Here is a 19421-nt window from a genome sequence, read left to right as displayed (position 1 = left end):
CCGCCCGGAGCCCCGCCCAACCAGCCATCCAAGCAGAAGCCCCGCCCCGCGAAGCCACGCCCTCTCTAAGCTCCGCCCCTCGCTCCAGGTGGGAGCCGTCCCCGGTCCTCCTCCTCCTCCTCCACCCGCGGGCCCCGGGTTCGGGGGGCTTTCGCAAGGGGCCGGCCCTGGTACCTGCGTCCGGCCGGTACGCTCTGCACCTGCAGCCAGGAGTCGTCCACGGGCGGGGGCATGGGCGTGCTGACGGTGGTCGTGTTGATGTCCCCGATGATGCTGAGCGCCTCCTTCAGGGCGTGGTACATGCGCAGCATCTCGTCGCGCCGCTGGGCCTGCTCGGCCGACTCCTCCATCAAGGTGTTCTGGTCCCCGCACGAGTACAGGTTGGCCAGGAGCTCCGAGAAGATGAACTCCTTGGTCTGCAGGAGGGAAAGGAAGGGAAAGAGCCGGGGTTGGGGATCTGCGCCCTTTCAGGGTCCTCAGAGCTTGGGGACCCACTTCTCCAAGCTCCTTGGGTCACTCACTCTGTTGCCCAGGAACACAGAGGTCCAGAGATGAAAAGGGATCTTTTCTATTCCAGACTGGAAGGGCACTTGGGGCCTTTCAATCAGCCAGAACGCTTGTTCTCCCTTCAAATTTTTTTTACTTTTATTTTATTTTATTTAATTAATTAATTAATTAATTAATTAATTAATTAATTTTGGTTTTTGGGCCACACCTGGCGGTGCTCAGGTTACTCCTGGCTGTCTGCTCAGAAATAGCTCCTGGCAGGCACGGGGGACCATATGGGACACCAGGATTCGAACCAACCACCTTTGGTCCTGGATCGGCTGCTTGCAAGGCAAACACCGCTGTGCTATCTCTCCGGGCCCTTTATTTTCTTTTTTTGGCCACACTCAGTGGAATGGTGCTCCGGAGTTACTCCTGGCTCTAAGCTCAGAAATTATTCCTGGTGGTGCTCAGGGGACCATAAGTGATGCCTAAGATCGAACCCTAGTCTGCCATGTACAAGGGAAACTTCCTACCAACTATGTTATCTATCGCTCTGGACCTCAACTCCCTGTTCCTGAAGCTTCAGTTTTCTTATAGGTAAAATGAGGCCTTTTCTTCTTCTTCTTTTTTTTTTTTTTTTTTGGTTTTTGGGCCACACCTGTTGACGCTCAGGGGTTACTCCTGGCTATGCGCTCAGAAGTCGCTCCTGGCTTGAGGGACCATATGGGACGCAGGGGGATCAAACCGCGGTCTGTCGTAGGCTAGCACAGGCAAGGCAGGCACCTTACCTCTAGCGCCACAGCCCGGCCCCCTTTTCCTCTTTTTCAAGCGTTTGCATGCATGATTGGACTCAGAGAAGTATGTGACAATCATACATTTTCTGAGTGCTCTAGAAGCAAAAGTATAGGTAGCAGGTGAACTGTAATATTTGTTTTCATTTGCTTGGTTTTAGGTCATAGCCAGATTTTGGAGCTTCTCCTGGCTCCGTTCTTGGAAGTGACCCACTGGTAATGCTCAGGGAACCCTATGTGGAACTGGAGACCAAACTGGGTTGGCACATGCAGTCCTGGGGAACAAGCTAGGTTGGAGTACCTTAGCCCCTGTACAATAATGCACAGGTAGGTTAATAATCTTCATAAAAGGCACCGAAGAGACAGTATAGAGCAGTGATGGCTAACCTTTTTGAGCCCGAGTGCCCAAACTGCCGCACAAAACCAAAGAATTTCCTCAAAAGTGCCAGTACGTCAATTAAATTTTAATATCAAGATTTTAGTATCTGGGCCGGGAGAGATAGCACAGCGGTGTTTGCCTTGCAAGCAGCCGATCCAGGACCAAAGGTGGTTGGTTCGAATCCCGGTGTCCCATATGGTCCCCCGTGCCTGCCAGGAGCTATTTCTGAGCAGACAGCCAGGAGTAACCCCTGAGCACTGCCGGGTGTGGCCCAAAAAACCAAAAAAAAAAAAAAAAAAAAAAAAGATTTTAGTATCTAAAAACTATGCGGCACGTGCAGCATATCTTAATTGTGGACCTTCCCACATGCCAACTGCAAGGTTTTCGCGTGCCACCACTGGCACGGGTGCCATAGGTTCGCCATTGTGGGTATAGAGGATAGGTGCCTTGTACACAGCTGACCTGGGTTCAAGTCTGGTATAACATTTATACAAAATCACCTGAGCACCATCAGGTGATCCCTGATCACAGAGCCAGGAGTAAGCCCTGATTACCTCTGGGGTGGTGCAAAAACAAAAACAACCAACAAACCAAACAAACAAACAAAAAAACCTCTCCTTAAATGTCCCAGGTAGGGGCTGGAGTAATAGCACAGTAGGTAGGGCATACTCAATTGAATCCCTGGCACCCCATATGGTCCTGAGAGTTCTGACAGCAGTAATTCCTGAGTGTAGGGCCAAGAGTTATGCCTGTGCACATCCAGGAGTAGCTGAGAAACAAACAACAACAACAACAAAAAAACCCGAAAAGTCCCAGGTATTGGGTTGAGGAGATGGTTCAGGGCTAGTAAGAGAACTGCAGCAATGGTACAGTGGAGAGGCACTTGCTTTTCACGTGGTTGACCCAGGTTTAATCCTGGCATCCCATATGCTCCCCTGAATATAGAGCAAGGAGTAACCCCTGAGTATTGCTGGGTGTGTCCCACTCCCCCCCTCCAAAAAAAAAAAAAGACAGTAAATAGGCTTTACGCTCCAGAGGTCCAGTTTTGATCTCTGGCAGCAAATAATACCCTGAGCACTGCCAGGAGTCACACTTCAGCACAGAGCCAAAAGTAGGCTGTCCCTGAGCACCCTGGCTGTTGTTCCCCCCTCCCAAATATCCAAACAAACATAAAGGGAAAAGTCTTGGGGGGGGGCAGGAGCAATAGCACAGCAGGAAGGATGTTTGCCTCGCACGGAGCTGACCTGGGTTTGATCCCTGGCATCCAATATGGTCCCCTGAGCCTGCCCGGAGTAATTTCTGAGTACAGAGCCAGGAGTAACACCTGAATGTGTGTGGCCCCTGAATGGGTGTGGCCCCAGCCTCCCACCACCACCACCAAAAAAACAAAAAGTCCCAGGTATGATCAAGCAGACTCTGAAGCTATATTGGAACTATTCATGGAGCTATGTTGAAGATTTTATAACCAGAAACCTGGATGTCATCTATCTGTTATGAAAACATGATTGGGTATCTCCTATTAGCTTGACACACTTCATATTTATTTGTTCTTTAATTCTATTGTTAGATGTATCTAATAGATGAGGGAACAGATGCTCAGAACTCATGTTTTGCATGTGGGAGCCCTGGTTTCCATACCTGTCATCACATGATTCACTGAACACTGTGCCAGGAGAAGTCCCAAGCACAACTCTCAAAGAAAATAAGTCACACAAGAGGGGCCGGAGAGATAGCATGGAGGTGATTCAAATCCTGGCATCCCATATGGTCCCCTGAGCCTGCCAGGAGCGATTTCTGAGCGCAGAGTCAGGAGTAACCCCCTGAGAGCTGCTGGGTGTGACCCAAAAACAAAAACAAAAAAAAATCACACAAGAAATATTGCCAAACCTGGGACTGGAGAGATAGCATGGAGGTAGTGTGTTTGCCTTGCATGCAGAAGGACGATGGCTCGAATCCCGGGGAGCTATTTCTGAGTGTAGAGCCAGGAGTAACCCCTGAGTGCAGCCGGGTGTGGCCCCCCCAAAAAGACAACCCCCAAAAAAGAAGAAATATTGCCAAACCTGGAAGTAAATCCTGTGCTAACTCCTCAAAGATGGTAGCTTTTCACTAAACTGGATCAAAGTGGTTCTTTGGATGAGTGTCTTTCCAAAGTATGCTCCGGGAGTTCTCAAAATTACAGATTCCTGGTACATGTTTGGAACAACTCACGTACGTAAGTTCTCCCCCTTGTTTATTTCCTTTTGGTTTTTGGGCCACTTGCAACAATGCTCGGGAATTACTACTGGTGGTTCTCAGGAGACTGTATGGGATGCCGGGGATTGAACTCAGTCAGTCCCATGCAAGGCAAACATCCTACCCATTGTGCTCTACTATAGTATAACTCCAGTCCCCTTTTTAATTGTAAAAATCCTGAAATCTAAATACAGATTGAAAGTATTTTCAGTAAAAGAAAAAGTCTGAATCATAAACCAGAGTGACAAAAAGTATAGAAAATGATCTTAATTGTTCTTATCATAATCATTTTGGTTTTGGGGTCATATGTAGGTCATATGCAGGATTTATTTCTGGCTCTGTGTTCAGGGATCATACCTGGTGGAAGGGTCAAAGGACCCTCTGGGATTCTGGAGATGGATCTGGGGTTGCCTGCATACAAGGCAATGGCCTTACCAACTGTGCTGTCCTCTCCAGTCTCCTTTATTTATTTTTCTTTAGTTTTTTTTGGTTTGTTTTTGTTTTCGGGTCACACATGATTGTGTTCAGGGTTCACTCCTGGCTCTGTACTCAGGTATCGCTCCTGGGAGGTTCAAGGGACCACATGGGCTGCCAGGAATCGAACCTGGATCAGTTGCATGCAAAGCAAGCAAGCAAGCAAGCACCCTACTCACTCTACTATTACTCATAAAAGCCTCCTACCTTTAATTATTTTTAGGATGAATGATATGTCAAAAAGATATTATTTTGAGCAGACCGAGTTACCTAAGGGATCAAAATTAATGTTGCCCTCTTTTACACCTCTTGCCTAGTAAAACTGTCTAGGAATAGAGGAAGCTCGTATCGCATTTCTTTCTTTGGAGTGGGGTTGGCTCACACTGGGGGTGCTGAGGGGTGCTGCGTGAACAATTTATTTTTAGTTCTTTGTTCAGGAGTGACCTCTAGTGTTGTTTTGGGGAGTCATCTGCAGGCACTGGAATCCGCTGTACCTTAACCGCCCTATGTTCTCTCTGGCCCCTTGCCCAGCCTTCCCACATATCCAGGGGTCCTGGACAGCAGCCCTGTGTCCTCCCTCCCCAGCTTCCCATCCCCGCAGTGGAGACTCACGTTGTTGATCATGAGGTGCATGATGGTCTTGGGCATGAGGTCCCGCACGGTCTTGTTGACGATGGCCATGTAGGAATCCACCAGGTTGCGGATGGTCTCCACCTGCCGCTCCAGCTGCGGGTCCATGGAGTGCATGAAGTTGTCCGAGCCATTCTCCTCCGACTCGCCACTCGCCTGGTAGTGACAGGACAGGAAGGACCTCAGGCTGTGTCCAGGCAGCCTGGAGCCAGGTGCCCCACCACAGCGTCTCAGCCCCTTTCCAGGGGCTCAGAACACGAAGGTACAGAGTTGATGCTGATGGTGCTGATGTTGGGGACACCCACATGCCCCTCCAAGCCCACTTCCTCATGCACACTTGCAGGCGCTGCCTCTCCACACCCCGTACCTCTCCAGGCAGCAAAATCTCCCTCTTTAAGCCTGATTTGGGGGGGGCACACTTGGCAGTGCTCAGGGGTTCCTTCTGGCTATGCATTCAGAAATCGCTCCTGGCAGGTGTAGGGGACCATATGGGATGCTAGGGATCGAATCCAGGTCCGTCTCAGGTTAGCATGTGCAAGGCAAATGCCCTACCACTGTGCTACTGCTTTGGGCCCTGATCTTGGCTTTTGGGTCTCCCAGTCTATGCATAAGGGGAGACACCCCTACACCCTTTCTGAGTGCTGAGGGTCTCTGAGCAGAGATAGCGCCAGGTGGATGTTTCCTGGTGGGAGAGGGGAACACTTACTTTCTCCTTGTCCTGAGGTACCAGCATCCAAACCAAATGGGTCACCATGCCAACAATGCCACCACCATCACCACAAGCGAGCAGGGCCGAAGCAGGCAGACAGACAGACAGACACACACATAGAGAGGGAAAGAGGAGAGATTGAGTGACCCCAGAGCACCAAGTTCTGATTCCAGACATTGCCATAGAGCAAGGAGGTCACAAAAGGAAGCCCAGCCAAGAAATGCCATTGGGGTCACTTACCCTTGGAGAAGGGGGAAGAGTTGACCTTAGAGCAGGCCTGGGGTGCTCCCTGCTGAGTCTACCAAGGGTGGGGAACTGTGGCAGGAGTTGGAACCCTGAGGAAGGTGCTCCTCATTGCTTTTAGTTTTGTTTTGTTTTGGATCACACCCGGCAGAACTCAGGGGTTACTCCTGGCTCTGAGCTCAGAAATTGCTCCTGGCTGACACGGGGGACCATATGGGATGCTGGAATTTGAACCACTGTCTGTCCTGGATCAACTGCGTGCAGGGCAAACGCCCTATTGCCGTGCTATCTCTCCAGCCCCCTTTATTTATTTGTTTGTTTGTTTATTTATTTTTGGTTTTTGGGTCACACCTGGCAGCACTCTGGGGTTACTCCTGGCACTACGCTCAGAAATTACTCCTGGCAGGCTCGGGCGACCATATGGGATACTGGGATTCGAACCACTGACCTTTTTGCATGCAAGGTAAATGCCCTACCTCCATGCTATCTCTCCGGCCCCCTATTTATTTATTTATTTATTTATTTATTTATTTATTTATTTATTTATTTATTTATTTGAGGGGAAGCCTGCCAGGGACCGAGCCTAGGACCTCACTTACTTGCCTTACTGAAACGCATCCCTGGGCTCCAGGCTTCCCACCCTGTTACCATGAGCTCTTTGACTCACCCCAACACGCTCGGGGTACACGCCAGCCCTCAGGAAGGAGGCCTTCCAGCTATCCACCTCCTCCTGAGTCTCACAGGCCAGCTCCAGCTGCCGGTAATCCTTGTACACATTCCTGCAAGAATGGGGAGATCAGGGAGAGAGGGGTGAAACCCAATCTTCTCGGGTAAGAGGGTTCAGGGCCTACATAGCCTGGGCTTCTGGCACTCCTGGGGCCGCATCTCTGGGTCTCTCTGGCCCAACTTTCATTTTCCCTGTCGCAAAGATTAGTCAGTCATTATCATCATTCCCGCCTGCCTGGGTCACTGTGAGGCTTCTGGGAACCCAATAGTGAAATGCATGGGTGGAAGGTTCCAGATACTTCTTAGCGCGGGGCTCCCTGGGAAGGGGACAAGGGCTGACAAGGGCTACCCCACTGATTGTGAAGGGTCAAAAGGGGCGAAGGGGATATGCAAGTGGGAGAAGGGAAGGAGAAGGAGACAGGAAGTGGATTCGGAAATGTCTTTTCACGATGGGGAAAGCCCATGGGGTAGCCCTTTCCGCCTATCTCTGACCCCCTCCCACTCAGTGGGGTTGGTGAAGGGCTGGCAGGGGGCAGGCAGGCACCTCTGCTCCGTGTTGAAGAGGGCAAAGATGTGTTTGCTGGACATGAAGCCCTTCTCCACGTCCCGCAGTTTCAGGTTGTCCACGGACAGCATGTACTTCTTCTCCTTCTCCTGGGGGGTCGAGGCAAGGGCACCCGTGAGGGGTGTCTGTGGCTGTCTAATCTTCCCCTCCTCCTATGCAGACATGCCTGGGCACCCCGAGTGGAAAGGCTGCGGGCAACCCCCCTCATCCCACCCACACACGCCAGTCCCGGATGGAAGCCAGGCCAGCCCCTGCCAGAGACCCCACGTTCTGGGCCGCTCTCGCCCCCCAGTCTGGCTGCTGGGACTTTGGATAAGACTCTGACTTCATTTCCTGATGGCAGAGACAGGAAAGGGGGGCCAGAGGCCCCCGCAGCTTCAAAGAGCTGGTTCAACCCGCAGCCCCCCCCACCCCCACCCACCCCGTCAGCTACCCATGTGTTTGCAATCAGTGCACGGCACAGGCCAGAAATGGTGAGTACGGACAACATGTGTGTGCTTGTGTGTGCGCTCACACTAGCGGCCTGAGCGCACAGACCGACGACGCCACGTGTGCGCCTGGGGCCTGGGGTACAGGGGGCGGGAGAGGGGGGCAGCTCTGAGTCAGGGTCTGTGTGTGGCTATGCATAGAAGTGTGTGTTGTCTGCGTGTCTATGTACTTGTGTTATGTTTGAGTATATAAGTATCTCTGTGTGTGTCTATTTGTCTCTCTTGTGTGTCTATGTGTTTGAATGTTTGTGTGTCTAAGGTCTGTGTGTGTCTGTATTTGTATCTGTGTCTTTCTGTGTGCCAAAGTGTCCTTGAGTGTGTGACTTTGTGTATCTGTGTATCTAAGTGCCTGTGAATGTATCTCTGTGTGATTCTGGGGGTCAGGGTGTGTGTTTTTGCATGTCTGCGTCTGTGTCTGAGCGTGTTATTGTGCATGCGTGCACTGTTGTCATTGTGTGTGGCAGCTGTGAAAGCCCCCCTGTTAGTCTGACCCTCCCGGGGTTCGAGGTTTGGATCCAGGATGCGGCTGTGTCCGTGGTGAAGGGTTGGCAAAGGGGTGTGTTTGCGGTGGGTTGTTGTGCCAGCAGACAGCTATGTCCCAGGGCGGGGGCTCTGGGGTCTGGGAGGGGGTACCCCAACAGAGATTTCTCGCCCAGAATCACAGAACCGGGCCGGGGTGGGGGCTGATGATTGGATCTCAGGCCCTCAGGGCCAGGGCAGGAGCTGACCCAGGATCTCAGGTTGGAAAGTGGATTGGGGCAAGGACCCAGTTTCTCTGCCCCCACCCCCAGCGACATAAAGCCCTCTTTATGGTGAAGGTGGCTGGGAGCCCCCAGAGTGGTGGGGAGGGATGGGGGAGGAAGAAGGAAGTGGGACTGGCCGCCAGAGAACATCTGGAAGCATTGGGGCCGCTGGGCAGGCGGCTGGGGGGTTGGACACTAGGTAGGGGCGGCCCCTCCCTCCCCACCCCTCCCTTCCTGCCGGCCGGCCCCCTCCTCAGGCCCCTCCTTCCCAGCCTCGCCGCCGCTCACCCCTGCCACGTCAAGAGGCAGAAGGGGAGTTGGGAGCAGAGAGGGGAGCACGGCTGGCTGGGCTGGGGCAGAGGGGACCCTGCTTGGTGGTGCCGGGGCTGGGGGCCTTGGAGCTCCAGGAGAGGGGCCGCCACCGGATGGACAGACAGCAGACACCTCCACTCCGTCTACCCAGTGTTTAGACTATCTGTTCAGGATCCCGAATTGCACAGTAGTCTGCACATTGGTTAGGCTGGGCTGGGTTAGACCCTCGGAGCGGCGCAGCAAGGATCGACCACCTGGACCGGCCAGCGGCCCCCAACTGGAGCCTGGAGCTGGGGCAGGGGGGCGGGAAGGGTGGGTTTGGGGGTGCTGGGAGGAGGCACAGAGCAGACGGAGGGCAGAATGAGGGTGCTGATGGGTGCTAAGGAGGACTGAGAGGATGGGGGGGGGATCCATGCGGGTTGGGGACGGGGGCGGTTGCCTGCCTGCCTCCTTTTCCCAAGGAGCAGAGGACTGGTGGCGGAGGGTCTGGGGGTCTGGGAGGGACAGACTGCTGCCTGCTCAGACCCAGACTACCCATATCCCCATGTCCCCAGCTGTGCTAGTATGAAAATTCAGTCACTCCCAACATCTTCCCTCACCAGTACCCCTACCCCGGGTGCAGAAGCAACTAGCCCTCACCTCCACCCAGGCATCAGAGTACACGCAGCCCCCCCCCCCCAAGATCACCAACCCTGTCCCAACCCCGCAGCCCCAATCCACACATCTTTCCTTGAGCCCACAAACCATGCAGACACACACCCACAAGAGGGGGTACACAGATATGCCCCCAACACCCACTACCCATTTACTTAGAATATTGATGTGCTGGCGCACAGCCTCCCCCCAATCTCCCCACACCCAGTCTCACTCCCACCCCCACACACTCAGATGCCCCAAAATACTCCAAAGAGTTCCCCCCCCCCCAGATCAGACAGTATAGGAGCCCTCCCAAATATTCCGGTCCCCAACATCAGGCCCTCCCTCAACCCCGCCATCCTGCAACTGCCCCCAGCCCATACTGGGGCCCCCATAACACAGGAGCACAGGGGCGGGGGTGTCGTCCTCTGCCCATGGGGGGTGTCTGGGGAGCAGGAAGCAACCCCCCCACCTGCATGCGTGTGCCCACGCCACCTCACGCTCCCCAACCCTGCCGGGGGGCCCCTGCTCGGGAGAGGCTGGGTTGGGGTAATGAGGTCCAGATGGTTTGGCGCCCCCGCCAGTGACGGCAGAGGTCCCCGCCCAAGGTGGGGGGCCCCCATCCAGGGTGACTAGGAGGGGGGCAGGGATCAGGAAGGGGCTCGAGGCTCAAAAGCACAGCCTCCATCCTCCCTGCTCCCTCATGATGACCCCCCTCCCCTCACATGGCGGCCCCCAAGGGATGAGGAGGGTCTGTCTCTTCCCCCTCTCAGGCCAGCTGGAGTTCATTACCACAAGCCCCCACTCCCAGCCCGCCCTCCCTGTTCTCTGGTCACCTCTGGAATCCAGATGTGCAAGCCACAGAGAAGCCTTCTTAAAGGGGACCCGTATTGGGGGGCTGTGGGGCGTAGGCTGGAGCTGTGGGGGTAGGCAGCCCTAGAGGGTGGCGGAGCCTTTGGATAGGGCCTCTACAGAACCCCCTTAGTCCTGGCCCCTCAGCCTGCAGGCCCCCTGGGTGTCTCCTTGGCTGACTGGGTCTGGGAACTGGGGTGCAGGGGTTAACACGGTGTCTGGCAGTTGGGCTCTATGTGTCATGACTTGGGGAGGAGGCCGTGCGCCTTGGTGGGGGCAGAGTAGGTTTCTGGCTTGGCCGAGGCAGGGAGGGGCACCCACACCCCTGCTCACCCTCTCCAGAGCCTCTGCTTCCTACTCTCCATCTCCTTTTGGCCTGGATGAGCCCCAAGAACACTTGCACCCCACTTCTGTCCAGTGCCTGAGACCTGATGGGGTGGACCCGGTCCACTCCGAGCTCATGGACAGCCCCTTGGTGTCCAGGCACCAACTCACCTCATCGTCCTTGTACCAGGACAGATTCTCGGCTGTCAGCACGAACCAGTATTCTTTCGACCCGCCCTTCATGATCCCAATGTTGTTGATGGTCAGCCAGCCCTTCCGGATGACCTGCAGGGGACGGCGGGGTCAGTGTGCAGGGGGGCAGGCAAATCCGCAGAAGGGGGGTGAGGCTGGGAGAGGCACCCCAAAGCCCAGCGCTTTAGCTGGCCCTTTGCAGAGGGTGAGGGCCAGATCTGCCTGGGGGAGGTGCACCAAGGAGGATGGGAGGGGGACCCTGGTGAGGCACCCTGGGCTGTAGGAGCCACTGAGGTCCGCAATGCTGGTGGCCTGGGTAGGGGAGGGTTAAGTTCCCCATCCTTGGAAAGATTCGAGCCGAGCTGGGGGGCCTTTCAGGCAAGACCACACTGATGTCTTCTCATGGTTCAGCTCCAGGTCCAGCTCTTTCTGACCTCAGGACTGGCTCCTGGCTGCGGTGGCCCCATCCTCGGGGGGCAGTCCAGAAGTTAATTCCCAGACCCTCCTCCACCCCCAATATAAGTCAGAACCTCTCCCCCCCACCCCCACCCCCCCGCCAACTCTAACCTCTTAATCCCCCTATGCTTCTCTATGATGTTAAATGCAGTTGCAAAGGAACTCTGTGTGTGCGTTTCTGCATGCAAAATGTACACATGTGAGCGTGTCTGTGAGTGTGTGTGCGTGTTTTATCTGTGGCTTCAGCCACTCCTGTAACTGGTCAGCTCTCTGGCTCCCTGCAAATCCAGCATCTCGAAGTCCTTGGCAGACCATGAGGGATGAGTAAGCCTTCGTGGCAGGAAGACGGGAGGGGCTTAGGTCCTGATCCCCCACAGGACTGGGGGAGTGGGAGTTGGTGTGGGGGGTAAGCAGGAAACGTCTTCTCCTCCCAGGCCCAAGGAGTGTCAAAGATAGATCTCTTGCCAGGGGCTGGAGTGACGGCAAAACGATAGGGCATTTGCCTTGCACATGGTAGACCCAGAATGGACCTGGGTTCAATCCCGGGCATCCCATATGGTTCCCTGAGCCTGCCAGGAGCTATTTCTGAGCACAGAGCCAGGAGTAACCCCTGAGTGCCTCCGGGTGTGGCCTAAAAGACCCCCACCAAAAAAAAAAATAGAGTAAAAAAGGAATGTCTTTTCAGCAGAGAGAACAGTTCTGAGTCCCTGCCTCTGCCCATAGTGAGAGGTCCTAAATCATAGGCTCCACCCAGGGAGTGCAGGTCTGATCCACAGACCCCACCCACAGTGGGGGTTTCTGAGCATAAGCCCCGCCCCTCTCCTGGTCTTGACCCCCCCCCTCACCTGCTTTCAGTGCATTCAGAAGAGACCCCCATCATGGAGTAGATAACCCTGTGCAAACCACTGGAAAGGCCCCAGGGTAGAACCAACTTCCTTTGGAGGCATCAGCATTTTCCTGTACTTGCTCAGAACCATTCCCATCAGAACCCCAGGGGAGCCCTTTTCTGTTCATCCTGTTTCATTGAGGGCCACTCTGGGGTCTTCTTGCTTCTCTGTTTCGTTTTGAGAGAAGGGGGCACACCTGGTGGTGCTCAGGCCTGACTGATTTGGGGTCACTCCCGATGGTGTTCAGAAAGTGCCAGGGTTGGATCCTGGCCTTCTGCATACAAAACCTGTGCTCAGTCCTCGGGAGCCCAGGCTTTAGAGTGAAGCTCCACAACTGAGCTCACACCTGAGTTCACATCCTGTATTCCGGGTCCCAGGGCAGCACCAGATGTGCTCGTCACCCTGTATTCCCTGGACCCTCAGCTCTGCTTTCCTCCCTGCTCACTCGAACTCTCCACCAAGGCATTCCCTCTCCACCACTACCTTCTCTTCCACACCCTCTGGGATCTTCCCATAGAGAGACAGTTGCCAGGGTGAATTACTCTCACTAATTCCTTCTTCTATAGAGCACTTGCTGAGCACCAGGCATTGTAGATTTACTGATGAAAAAGACCGACCCTGTCCTTTCCCTCTTGGGATGTGGGTGTGGGAAGAAACTAGATAGGAAGCCCCAAATCACGCAAACACCTAAATTGTCACAAAGACACCACAACCTTTGAAGTAGCTCAGAATCTGGAAGCTCATGTATAAAACAAGGACTGAAAAGGCTCCTGCTGAGAGATGGTTCAGCAGAACAGGGAAAGGAGTCTCAACATGTCAGTCATGGCTGCTGGCTTAGAAACCTATCTGTTGGGGCCGGAGAGATAGCATGGAGGTAAGGCATTTGCCTTTCATTGAAGGTCATTGGTTCGAATCCCGGCATACCATATGGTCCCCCGTGCCTGCCAGGAGCAATTTCTGAGCATGGAGCCAGGAGTAACTCCTGAGCACTGCTGAGTGTGACCCAAAAACCACACACACAAAAAAAAAGAAAGAAACCTATCTGTCATCCACATATCCATCCACTTATCCATTTATGCACCCACCCACCCACTCACCCTTTCATTCATCTACACACCCATATATTCACCCATCCATCCATCTATCCACCCCATCCATCTATCCACCCACCCATCCATCCAATTCATACACCCAAATATCCATTCATCCAGCCAGCTAGTCATCCATTGCATAGACCCATTAATCGATCCATCCACTTACCCATTCACTTCCCTTTCTCTCCATCTATCCATTCATCCACCCATCCATCCACCCATCCATCTACCCACCAATCTATCCATCCATCCATCCATCCATCCATCCATCCATCCATCCATCCATCCATCCATCCATCCATCCACCCACCTATCTACTCAGCCATCAACCTTTTAAGTTATCTATCTATCAATTAATCAATTAATCCAACCATCTATCCAGATAGCCAATCATCCATTCACTTGTGCATTTACAAACCTATCTATCAACCCACCCATCCACTTACCCACTTACTTTCCATTCATCCATCCATCCACCCACCCACCCAGTCATATATCCATTCACTCAAAAATTATTTAAGAAGCACATACTGAGTGCCAGTCCTCTGCCAGGCATTTTTATACCACGAGGTCATCTTTGCTGGAAGTAAATGCTTAGCTCAAGCGCACAGACAGGCTGATGAGACTAGGCAGTGTGGCCTTACTCTGGCCTCAGAGCATGTTTGGATCCCCATAAGCTGGTGTGTGCAAGCGGCTCAGCTCAAGGGTGCCCTTTTACCCCCTGCACACACACCCCAGAACCAAGAGACACCCTCCACCCCTCCCACAACACAAGGCAAGAGCCCCGGTCCTGGTACTTACCAGAATCTCATCCTGCAAAGAGGTAACCATAGCAACCACGAGAAGCATCGGGAGAGAGGAGAGAGGGTTACTGAGGCAGAGTGGGAGACTTGTGGCTGGCAGCTGACAGGCTCCTTGGCCCAGTGGGCGTGGGCCCGTTCCCCTTGGAGAGGGGCTCTCAGAGCCTGGCGTCCATCTGGTACCCTCCATTCCTCGGCCTGCGCGTGGGGCCCACTCACCTGGTTCCCTGAAGCCTTCTTCTTGTTCATCTGGCTGCTCCTCTGCTGAGCACTAAAGGGGAAGAGAGAAGCGCCTTAGAACATCTCAGCTCTCACTCACTGCTCAGTGGGCTCAGCCAGCAGGCCTGAGGCCTGTAAACATGAACACACACTGACACATGCCTGCTGACCTGTGCATCCAGAACACGCACCTAGACACACGGAGCATCCACCTTTTCTGCGCAGAAATACTCACTTGGCGAAGCCGATGAAGTCCTCGTGGTTGGTGTTCATGTAAGCCAGCTCAATGTCGATAAGAAGCATGACCTTCCGGGACACGCAGGCCAGCGGGTAAGTGGAAAAGACACCACAAAGTTTTCAAACGCAGGAATCGCTGGGAGAAACACACTTGCAGCCCATATCCAAATCCACCATCAGGAAACCCAGGACTCCCAACCCTCCCTCCATAACTGGAAGTCACCCAAGAGTTCAGATTAAGACCGAGGGCTGGAGGACAGATGAAACCTCTGAGTGACTGGTCAGAGAAGAGACTGGGCCATTTATGGGATTTGTGCCTATGCATCCCATCCTGAATAAAGACATGTCAATAAAGCTACGAGTCCCTTCCATGCACGTCAGACCAATAAAAAATATAGATCTGTTGGTGCAAAGTGAACTGTATAACTCAGAGTAGAAGTGTGAGTCAGTATCCTTTCCCTTTTTTGGGGGGGTGGGTTCACACTTGCAGTGCTCAGGGGTTACTCCTGGCTCTGCACTCAAAAATTATCCCTGGCAAGCTCAGGGGACCATATGGGATGCCTGGAATCAAGCCACCGTCTCCTGGGTTGGCCGTGTGCAAGGTAAATGTCCTTTCTCTAGGCTCTCTCTCTGGCCTCGTGTATCTCTCCTTTTTTCAGTTTATTTTTTATTTTATTTTATTTATTTATTTATTGTTTTTGGTTTTTGGGCCACATCTGGCAGTGCTCAGGGGTTACTCCTAGCTCTGTGCTCAGAAATTGCTCCTGGCAGGCACGTGGGACCATATGAGATGCCAGGATTCGAACCACCATTGGTCCTGGGTGGGCTGCTTGTAAGGCAAATGCTCTACCACTGTGCTATCTCTCTGGCCCCTTCAGTTTATTTTTGTTTTTTGGGGTGGTTACACCCTGAAATGCTTAGGCATTACTCCTATCTCAGCACACAGGAATCACTCCTGGCAGTACTCAGGGAATCCTCTGGGATACCAGGGATTGAACCCAGGTCAGCCACATGAAAGGCAAGTACCTTCCCTGTTGTGCTCTCGCTCTAGCCCCATCAGTACTATTTCTTTTTTCTTTCTTTTTTTCTTTTTGGTTTTTGGGTCACATCCAGCGGTGCTCAGGGGTTACTCCTGGCTCTACACTCAGAAATTGCTCCTGGCAGGCTCGGGGAACCATATGGGATGCCGGGATTCGAACCACCGTCCTTCTGCATGCAAGGCAAATGCCTTACCTCCATGCTATCTCTCCGGTCCCATCAGTACTATTTCTTGACAGGCAATATTGAAAACATGGAGACGCACATGGTCACTCTGAGAATCGGATTGTACAGATCAACTCTTCAAGTGAGCACACACACAGGACCCACATGGAAATGGTAATGGTGTGTAATTGAGACAACTATGACAAAGTCAGTGGCCAGCAGAAGGTGACGCAGACGAAGGCAGTGGCTCCACAACAGCCACTAGCATGCTCTGCTTCATGACAAACTCCTCCAAGGATGAAGAGGGAAAGATGGGGGATGTGGAATAATGGTGACACGTATCCCTTGCATGGCTGAAACCCTGGGGTTGTCATCCCTGGTACAGCAAGGAGAAAAATTAAAAAAAACAACCCGGGCCCGGAGAGATAGCACAGTGGTGTTTGCCTTGCAAGCAGCTGATCCAGGACCAAAGGTGGTTGGTTCGAATCCCGGTGTCCCATATGGTCCCCCGTGCCTGCCAGGAGCTATTTCTGAGCAGACAGCCAGGAGTAACCCCTGAGCACTGCTGGGTGTGGCTCAAAAACCAAACCAAACCAAAACAAAACAAAACAAAAAAAACAACCCAGGAGGACAATTTCTCAGTAATGGTGTGGAGACCCTCCATGCTCTTGAAATGTGAAACCCCACAGGGGTGCAGGCCAGATTTTTTGTTTTGTTTTGTTTTTGTTTTTGGGCCACACCCGGTGATGCTCAGGGGTCACTCCTGGCTGTCTGCTCAGAAATAGCTCCTGGCAGGCAGGGGGGATCATATGGGACACTGGGATTCGAACCAACCACCTTAGGTCCTGGATCGGCTGCTTGCAAGGCAAACACCGCTGTGCTATCTCTCCGGGCTGCAGGCCAGATTTTGACCTTCCTGGAGTTTATGGAGAAACCATGGAGCAGAGGCAGCAGGACTGGCACCTGTCTAGCAAGTCGGGGTGCCTGGCAGATGTGGGGGTCACTATTTTCCTGAAGCTAAGGAGGAATGATGAACAGTGAGGGGAACTTCTCCATGATGAAGCAGGAACTTCAGGGATCTATGTGGTCCTAAAAGAAACAATCTGAGGCTGGGAACAGGGGGTATCTTCCCCTGTAGACAACCATTTTATGGAGTGTCTATTCCTTTTGGACAAACAAAAGGACAATCAGAATTAAGGGTCAGGGACACACTGACTGGGACTCAAAGAAGCACCAAGTCTATGCCTGGTTCTGCTAGGGCAGTGGGCGTGTAGAGCAGAGGATCAAACTCAGGGCCTCCCAAATGTGAGGCAAAAGTTCTACTGCAGAATCATATCCCTGGTCCTATTCAGGATTTTATTTATTTATTATTTTGGTTTTTGGGCCACACCGGCGGTGCTCAGGGATTACTCCTGGCTGTCTGCTCAGAAATAGCTCCTGGCAGGCACGGGGGACCATATGGGACACCGGGATTCGAACCAACCACCTTTGGTCTTGGATTGGCTGCTTGCAAGGCAAACGCCACTGTGCTATCTCTCCGGTATTCAGGATTTTGTTTGTTTCTTCGTTTTGGAAGCCACACCTAGAGGTGCTCAGAAGTTACTATTGGCTTTGCGCTCAGTGATAGCACAGTGGTAGGGTGTTTACCTTGCACACGGCCAACTTGGGACAGAGCAGGGTTCGATCCCCAGCATTCCATATGGTTCCCTGAGCCTGACAGGAGCGATTTCTTAGTGCAGAGCCAGGAGTAACCCCTGAGCACTGCCAAGTGTAGTCTAAAACCAAAAAAAAAAAAAAAAAAAAAAAAGGGACTATATGGGATGGGGATGCTGGGAATTGAACCTCAGTGCAAGGCGATCACTTTGTTTTGCAAGCAACATTGCTTCAGCCCCAGAAACATTACTCTTGACAACAAGCATAGGGAAACAAATATGGTCCCTCTGCTCACCAGAATATTATTCGCCTTAAAAAGGAAGGCAATGGGGGCCGGAGCAGTGGCGCAGGCGGTAGAGTGTTTGCCTTGCAAATGCTAACCTCAGACAGAGAGCGGTTCGATCCCCTGGCATCCTATATGGTCCCCCAAGCCAGGGGTGATTTCTGAGCACATAGCCAGGAGTAACCCCTGAGCATCACTGGATAAGCAGTGATAGACAACCGGAAGTGTGTTTGCCTTGCACATGGCCAACCTGGATTGGATCCCCAACGCCACATATCTGATTCTCACCAGCAGAGATCCCTGAGCAAAGAACCAGGAGTAAGCTCTGAGTACCACTGGTTTGGTTAAAAACAAAGGCAAAAAAACAAAGAATGGTAGTAGTGATTGTACCATCGATGACTGAATGTCAATGAACTAACTATAGGCCTAAAAAATGGGTCAAATGACAAATCTTCTACTATAAATAGTGCATAGTACAACAGCGAAGGCACTTGACTTGCAAGTCCCTGAACACCCACCGAGAGAGAGAGAGAGAGAGAGAGAGAGAGAGAGAGAGAGAGAGAGAGAGAGAGAGAGAGAGAGAGAGAGAGAGAGAGAGAGAGAGAGAGAGAGAGAGAGAGAGAGAGAGAGAGAGAGAGCAGGAAGACAAAATGCGGATGGCCAAGGACACCAGTAATGTGGCAGACCAGACAGGGTTAGGGCAGGGTTCTGGGTTCTGGGCTCACCTGATCTTTGGTGCGCCCCTCGCGTTCTCGAATGTGGGTGGTCACAATCCGCTCCATCTCTTCCCGAAGCCGTGGGTACTGCTGGAGCTGGGAAAGGTGGGAAGCGAGAAAGCCAGGTACACAGGGGGCAGTGGGCAGGCAGCACCCGAGTCCCACCAGGGTCCAGGGATCAAGGCATGGTGTGGGGGAACACAGAAAAAGCCCAAGAAAGGGAAGAGACCCAGGCGCCCAGGAGGCCAAGGACACGGTGCCATAAAGAATCCACCCTGTCCCCATGCGAGATCCAAAGAGCAATTCAAGGGTCTTAATGGTGCAGGGCCTCTTCACTGGCCTAACAGGGCCACTGGGGATGGGAGCGGAGCGGGGGTGGGCATCAGGGAAGGTCAGCCATCTGGGCCAACAAACAGGCCACAGGCACCCCCCAACCCCTGCTGCCATCTTGGAAACCGAGTCCCCAGAAGCCTAGGTTTGGGTGAAGCAGCTTCTGCCCATCCTCAGGGCTCCCCCTGCCTGCTCAGAGGCTTGGAGAGAGTCAGGTTGGGGGCCCCTGGCAGAGATGAGCCCCTGGGGTGACAGTTTCGAGGTGCTAGTTGACCCCGAATCAGGCTGGGCACAGGCAATGCTCCTTCTGGGCTGGCAGGGCCGGGCTGGGAGGAGGGGGGAATGTCACACGGAGGACATGCAGGACCACAGGCAAGACCATGCGAAGTCGTGGGGGGCATGCGGAGTGGGGGCGCCAGCAGCATGAGCAGCACCCGCGGGGGACCTGGGGAGCACCCATTGGGCATGACCCACCCGGGATGGCCCCTTTGTGGGCCTCAGCCTGGCATTGTCCATTCTGGGTCAGGCTCCAACAGGCTGGCCCACCTCTCTAGCTCGCTGCCTTTATAGTCACTGAGGCCAGAGCAGACTTGGTGCCAGACACCCCCACCCCTCAACCCAGGCCTACAAGCTCTGCCCTCAGCCCCACCCAGAAAGCCGAAATGCTCTCAGGCTCCCAGCAGACCCTGCAGAATGTCACCTCCTTCAGGATGCCTTCCCCGCCACACCCAGAGCAGCTGGGAGCTCTCTCTGCCCCT

The 19421-nt window shown here is 53.3% G+C and overlaps 1 protein-coding gene across 3 annotated transcripts in view; it reads right to left on the bottom strand.

Moving 5' to 3' along the window:
• DNM1 (dynamin 1) overlaps positions 1 to 19421 on the bottom strand; it is a 59691-nt gene that overhangs the window by 4685 nt on the left and 35585 nt on the right. For all 3 annotated transcript variants that reach the window (XM_049774234.1, XM_049774236.1, XM_049774237.1), the window contains exons 11-20: positions 18343 to 18429; positions 14477 to 14547; positions 14242 to 14293; positions 14024 to 14035; positions 10765 to 10878; positions 7218 to 7327; positions 6615 to 6726; positions 5702 to 5713; positions 4978 to 5151; positions 175 to 416 (exon numbers count right to left, since the gene is read on the bottom strand). In XM_049774234.1, the coding sequence (XP_049630191.1) occupies positions 175 to 416; positions 4978 to 5151; positions 5702 to 5713; positions 6615 to 6726; positions 7218 to 7327; positions 10765 to 10878; positions 14024 to 14035; positions 14242 to 14293; positions 14477 to 14547; positions 18343 to 18429 (986 nt within the window). The remainder of the gene's footprint in view (positions 1 to 174; positions 417 to 4977; positions 5152 to 5701; positions 5714 to 6614; positions 6727 to 7217; positions 7328 to 10764; positions 10879 to 14023; positions 14036 to 14241; positions 14294 to 14476; positions 14548 to 18342; positions 18430 to 19421) is intronic.

The sequence above is a fragment of the Suncus etruscus genome, chromosome 5 (genome assembly GCF_024139225.1).
Source record: "Suncus etruscus isolate mSunEtr1 chromosome 5, mSunEtr1.pri.cur, whole genome shotgun sequence".
In the NCBI taxonomy this organism is placed as follows: domain Eukaryota; kingdom Metazoa; phylum Chordata; class Mammalia; order Eulipotyphla; family Soricidae; genus Suncus; species Suncus etruscus.
The sequence above is the reverse complement of the archived record's forward strand: the minus strand, read 5'-3'. Positions and strand labels throughout refer to the sequence as shown.